General features: G+C 38.8%; 1 protein-coding gene across 1 annotated transcript; it reads left to right on the forward strand.

Annotated features, from left to right (window-relative positions):
• The first annotated feature begins 410 nt into the window (after positions 1 to 410).
• On the forward strand, positions 411 to 1763 carry LOC126595617 (auxin-responsive protein IAA33). The gene is made up of 2 exons (XM_050261897.1): positions 411 to 1135; positions 1390 to 1763. Exons 1-2 carry the CDS (start codon positions 717 to 719, stop codon positions 1472 to 1474), a joined length of 504 nt encoding a protein of 167 aa, XP_050117854.1. The 5' UTR covers positions 411 to 716; the 3' UTR covers positions 1475 to 1763.
• Positions 1764 to 6607: the final 4844 nt, after the last annotated feature.

A 6607-nucleotide genomic window follows, 5' to 3' on the forward strand; every position in this document is an offset into this window, starting at 1 on the left:
TTATTTCCCGAATAATAATTTTCAACTACAAATTTTGAGTTTTTTTTCTTCGAACAAATGATATTACCTACATTAATGGGAAGAGTGTGAGTTTAGCTTCACATTGGACTAGTAATAATATGGTTTAAATTCACTTTTGGAGAAAATCAAAATTAAGACCTCTCACTTATAACTGAAAATGAATTTCACTAGACTGTAATACAAAGTAGCAATTCTGGTTCTTAAAGAACAGTATGGACCAAGAATAAAGAAGAAACCTTATGTGGTATAGTTATTAGTTCCTCGTAGTTATTAGTTTCTTCTAAACTTTAGGACCTGCCTTGAAAGATAGAATCGCCTTTACATCCATCTATACGTATAAATATATCGACGAGGTCGGTATATTCACACATGCTATATAATGGCTTTGATAAAACAAAGGAAAATTAAGCACTCTCCAAGTTGAGGCGGTTTCAGACACCTAACTGAACTGACCACTTTTCCGACATTTGTGCTCTCTCCTCTCTTTCTCCTTTCTCTATCCTCTCCCGAACTCTTCTATTCATTTTTACCAAGACACAATTAAATACTCCTCACCAAGTTTTACACCACTCTCCTCGTCCAAACCCAACAAATACCAAACCTATCTCGATCAGCTTCCTCACTCGAATCCTTCTCTCCTAACATTTATCCCTCCAAAAACACCAAACCCTTCTCAGTTAATTTCATAGAAAATCATGAATGCTTTTGATCAATCTCAGAGACAGGACTCCTTGAAAAGAAGATGGCAAGAGAGCAGAGTACAGCTTGGTGGTGGTGGTGCAATTACTCCAACTTCTTCTCATTTGAACAGAAACCCTAATGGCAGCAGTCTCCATGGCTTCCCAGGACTTCTTGACGACGATCTTGTTTCCACCGTGGTCCCTCCGGTCACCGTTGTGCTTGAAGGCCGTTCGATCTGCCAGCGCATTTGCCTCCAGAAACATGCAAGCTACCAAAGTCTTGCCAAGGCCCTCCGCCAGATGTTCGTGGATAGTGGCGATGTGGGAACCATTAACGAGAAGGATCTTGATCTTTCAAATGCTGTTCCTGGTCATGTTATTGCTTATGAAGACATGGAAGATGATCTTCTTCTTGCCGGTGACCTCAATTGGAAGTGGGTTATTACTATTATTCTCGTTATGTTTTCCCTCTTAATTTGACAATTACATAGATGATACAGAGTCTCGATGTTATGATTTGTGTGTAAATTCTCTTACTTATAATTTGTAATCAGACTGTGAATCTGAACGATGCATTTGAATAAGAATTTATCTAATCGATAGTCTTATGGTTTCGTGCAGTACACAAGGTCATAATTTGACTTTATACATCTGATGACGCGTTTATGTGTCCGTGTGCGTGTTACAGGGATTTTGTACGTGTTGCGAAGAGAATTCGGATACTCCCAGCCAAGGGAAATTCAAGGAGGGGAAGAAGGGGAACAGAGAGCTAGCATATATATGCTGGAATTTGGCATTTTGCAGACGTTTTGTTGGCAAGAAAGTCAAGGAAGTTATGCAAGTAATAAACAAGGAACTTGATCGTTCAAAGAAGGAAAAAAAAAAAAAACAAAAAAAAAACAAGGAACTTGTGTCTCATGAAAGCATGGATTAATGTCATACATAGCTAGCTACCTTTTAATGGAATCATATGTATTTTTCCCACTGAAATGTGAAGCATTTTCACTGTTTTTCTTTTGTTTTGTTTTTCTTATATATGAATAAAGTTTTTTCCCATATCAATCTTCTCCTTAAATTTTCTTCCTAGGGATCCCTGAGCTATATAGGCAAGTATATTACAATGCTATTCCAAGACCAACAATCTTTCCTTGGCAAATAAGACTATCTTTTTGTTTTTGTTTTATAGAAGCTAGATTTAGAAAAAAGAAAAAATTATTTTCTCTTTTTGAAGCTTCTATGAATCAACTTATTTGATCAGACCACTGCTGGTGTTCAAACTAATCATTAATGATCGGCTTCATTAGTATCCTTTCAGTATGTGTTGCAAACACTTTCATTTTTTGCGTCTCATCTTCTCTAGAATAATTAAATTAACTTTTCAAAATAAAAAACCTCAACTAACGGAAATTATTAAACATATTTAAACACTATTTATTTGATTATTGGAAAGTACACAAGGTTAGACTAAAAAATGAAAATCTAAGATGCAAGAGCTCTAATTTGGGTTGTTTGAATGCAACTTAAGCAAGTCAATGTTGAAGACGACTAGAGATTTGGATTTCTTGGCGCATTTCCTCACTTATATAATACTTACTTAGCCAAATTCTTAATGTTACCATATGTCATTGTTGACCCTAAAAATTAACTAGCTTATGTGGCGAGCATGTCGAGTAATTAATGAGCTAACTACGTCCTTCGGTTGAATGTGGGGCGTGCTAACTCGTCGGTCGAGTTCGGCTGGGGAGTAAAATATGTTGATGTGTCGTTGGATGCGCTGCTGACTTCTACGTCTTGTGATTGTGCCTGAGGAAGGAACTCGTCTTGGCCTTTGGGTTCTAGAGCCTGAAGACAAGGCTGCTAGTTTCTTCGAAGTTCACGAATCGTCGACGTCGGGTTTGGTCTCAGTAATATATTTGTGCAAATATAAGTACATCGAACTGGTACCAAAATGTACATACACAAATACTCAAAAGAGATAAGTGTCTTGATCGTAAATGTGGTTTGGCCGTCTGAATGCCGAACTCTAAAATATGCTTGCGAATATCCATTCATAAAATAAACTCGGCTTTCAAAGTGCTGAGCCTGGTAACACTTCACTTCGTTAAGAAGGCTGATGAGATGACGTCTTCCAATAAGGACTCGGAAATCCTCGTTGACCGATACTTTGATAGATAATTAGTCAGTCTCGAAGCAGTGCTGTTTATCCAAACTGAAGGTGTTTTTCGGTCGACTAATTCTACAGCTTCAATGCTATTTATCCAATCTGAAGATGTCACCAGTTGCCTCCATAATGCTGTTTATCCAAACTGAAGATGTGTTGGCGAAAAAAATAAAATAACAATCTTAAGGTGTTTAAGAGGTTTGCGCTGGGCAGTTGTGTGTTGAATTGGAAGGGGATTGAATGATGCACTCCCCTCTCTAGTTATAGTAGTAATTTCCCTAATGGTCGACGTAAAAATTCACTCGGACTAGAACTTCTTAACCCAATCTGATTGGGTTTCGACCAATCCTAACTCTCATAGGATTCTAAACCAAGCTCTTTAATCATTCATATTCAATCCCTTGATTCGAAGCATTTTTTCTGATTCGAAGCATCCTTAACTTCTAAAGAATCCTTATTGCTGTTGGAAAATATTAGTATTTTGGTTTATTTTAATGTTTGGTTTTCTGGGCTTAGCCTGTTAGAATTAGGTTTTGTTAGAGATTAGGGTTAGTTTATTATAAATAGGGTGCTTTGTTATTCATTAGAGAACAAGTTAGCCACAATGTAGTCTCTTAGGGTTTTGTAGCTGTTTTGGCATTCTCAATTTGTTTAATAATATTCCTATTATTTTGTTAATCTCGTTCGTTGCGTACTTTGATATTCAACTTGGTATCAGAGCAGGTTTGATCATTCGAGATTTAATCTGCTTTGGGTTGGTATCTATTTGCTTGTTTCCATTGTCATTCGTGTTCAGATTGTTAGTTGGTATTGATTGTTTGCAAGAAGAAAAAAAATTGTTCGTTCGTTTTTTGTACTGTGACTCTGCTTCTGCACCTTTGAATGCCACAGCCTGCAAGAGTGTCCGCAAGTCTATATTGCTGCAAAGGAAAAAAGAGGAAAAGTAGAATGGAATGAAAAAAGAAGGAAAAAGAGAGGAGTAAAAAAAAAAGGAAGAAACAAGAAAAAATTGGTTGCTTGTTTGAGGCCCATGCGGACAAAGGGAAAAAACAAATTGGATGGATTTTTTGTTTGTTTTGTTCAGAAGTTGGCATCAGCATTGGTATTGGCATCATCATCGGCATCGACATTGGCATTGGCATTGGAATTTGGAGGCTTGCATCCACATCTGCTTGTTGGCAAACTCATATCGTGTATCGCCATGAGTTTGACGGGGGGTGTTGGAAAATATTAGTATTTTGGTTTATTTGAATGTTTGGTTTTCTGGGCTTAGCCCGTTAGAATTTTCTTTTGTTAGACATTAGGGTTAGTTTATTATAAATAGGGTGCTTTGTTATTCATTAGAGAACAAGTTAGCCACAATGTAGTCTCTTAGGGTTTTGTAGCCGTTTCGGCATTCTCAGTTTGTTTAATAATATTCCTATTATTTTGTTAATCTCATTTGTTGCGCACTCTGATAGTCAACTATTGCACTAGGATTCGATCACTTCACCCTTATCCAGTCAAAACCATCTTGTGATATGATTCAGTCGAACTCTACTGGACTTGGCCGATGGCAAGGAATATTCTCAATATTCCTTAATAGATCGAGAACAATTCTAGGCTTAACCCAAAGTGTTATATTGGGCCCATCGCTTCTGAGGTCTTCAACCTATAGCATTCGGCCGATTTTCGGCCTTGAAGAAGCGATCAATTATCAACCAAAAATAAACCTTTGGCCTACATTACATGGCCAAATGAATGATCTTTGTGAAATATTCCCCATCCACCCACTCAGATGTATTTAGTAGACACGATCTCCCACTCTGCATGTCAATCATTCATAGTTGTAAGACCCTAATATGTGGCCGCTTCTGTCTAACTTCGACAATGCACGAGCCTCACACCCAAGGGCATAAACTTTTGAAACATCTCTTCATAATGATTGTGCCTTAAAATTCGTCATCACACGCAATCGTGTAGCCCTAATTTGAGTGCTTTTTAGCCTCTTTGCTTGAATTTTCAAATTTTCCAATGATTATTAAAGATATCGGTCGGATTTGCCCTTCAATCTTCAGGTCTGAGACCGTCGATCTTCTCTTCCAGCTGCCTATAAATACCAACTCTGACCTCATTCCAATTTTACGTTTTAAAAATTCCCAGAACTCTTGCCATTTTGCTTTGATAATTTGAAACCCAGAACTCTGATCTCTGAAACCCAGAAACTCAAACCTCTCACCTTACTTCAATGGCTACCAACACTTTCATTACCAAGCTTATTGAAGAGTGTGGTAAGTGTAATGATTTCATTACTCGAAGTGCCATCAAAACTCCTCAATTTGAAGATGATGCATTTGCTGCTCACTAGATCTTGGGCCCTTTGTTTAAAGATGACATTCCAGAAGTTATCATTGAGATGCTGAAGAGCCATTGCTTAAGTCTTTTACTCTAGGGTTACGATTGGTTGAAATGGGAATTGCTAAACCTCAAGGGGTCTGGCCTTCGACCTTTATAGCCTAGGCTACTTAGGTTAGTTGAATGGAACCACACTTCGGCGCTGACTAAAAATCACTTAGCATTTTCAATACCATTAAACTCTCGACCATCAAGACCAACATGTACTGAGAGTTCCTGATGGCTGCTCTAAGCTTCTGATGCTCGGCCACCAACACTATGTTGCTTCCACTCGGCCTTATTAGACCAACCGTTCTTGACATAACGGCTATCCTTGGCAACTCTCCATTTGGTCTTCCAGTTGATACCTCTCTTCTTTGGTATCAATTCGACCTGGACTTGAAAACAATCTTTAATGAACGTGCTCTCGAAGTTTTACAGAAGGATAACCAAAAGGAAGTGCTGAAAGACTAAGTGAACAAGCTTCACAAGAACTTTTTCAACTATAGTACACTTATCAGCCACTTTATCGGTCGAGAAAAAGAAAAACTCAAGAAGGGAGAACACGAGGCTTTCTTGTTTTACTGGTACAATAAGTTCATCTTTTGTACCAAGTCAAACAAATGCCTCGTCGAGAACATGCCAGTGGCTGAACCCCTGGCCAGCGGTCACCATTTGGCCCTTACTCCCACCATCATTGCCACCACACAAACTGCCTAACAAGGGCAATTGTTAGGAAAATCAAACCGTACCAAAACAACCCACTCTAGGTCTTCCAACTTTGGTTACAAGTCTACTTTGCCACTCTAAGGCCAGGGAGTTTTAATTTCAACTCTTCTAAAGTAATAGGCCTTCAACTGGCTTCACCCCCACACTAACTCACTCGGCCAAAGAGATTTTTAAATATTTATTCGGCCTAGACGACCTCACTAACGATGAATTCTTGGTCTATCGTCGAAGAAACTATCATTTCTTTATCAAACTTCCCACATTTGCATGGGAAGAATCAGAAGACATCGATCTTTGACAAAACTGAGGATCGCTCGTGCTGGCTTGTGACCTCCTTTTCGGTTGTGATGCCTCACAGACCAGTTGGGAAATTTACCATCCCTATTTTCTTACTCAACAGTTAGGCTATCTCCAAGGCTGCCCTGTGCCACTGCTCACTTCCTGCTCACTCCTGCGCTGAGAACAACTCTCTGGTTCCTCAGAAAGAGAATGTGAAAAAGTGGAGAAAGAGTTTCAAGAACAGTGCACCAAATTCCACCTTCGACTGAATACCTTTGAACCCACGGTACTAGTATCTTCGCCGACTGGTGGGATATCTACACCAAAGATTTCTTCAGCATGTCGGTCGAAGAAACCATAAACA

This window comes from Malus sylvestris, chromosome 13 (genome assembly GCF_916048215.2).
Source record: "Malus sylvestris chromosome 13, drMalSylv7.2, whole genome shotgun sequence".
In the NCBI taxonomy this organism is placed as follows: Eukaryota; Viridiplantae; Streptophyta; class Magnoliopsida; order Rosales; family Rosaceae; genus Malus; species Malus sylvestris.

Excerpts from the sequence above, each read along its gene's own strand:
- LOC126595617 (XM_050261897.1), top strand. The coding sequence starts at position 717 with ATGAATGCTTTTGATCAATCTCAGAGACAGGACTCCTTGAAAAGAAGA. Across the intron at positions 1,136-1,389 it reads GCCGGTGACCTCAATTGGAA|GGATTTTGTACGTGTTGCGA; the intron begins GTGGGTTATTAC and ends TGCGTGTTACAG.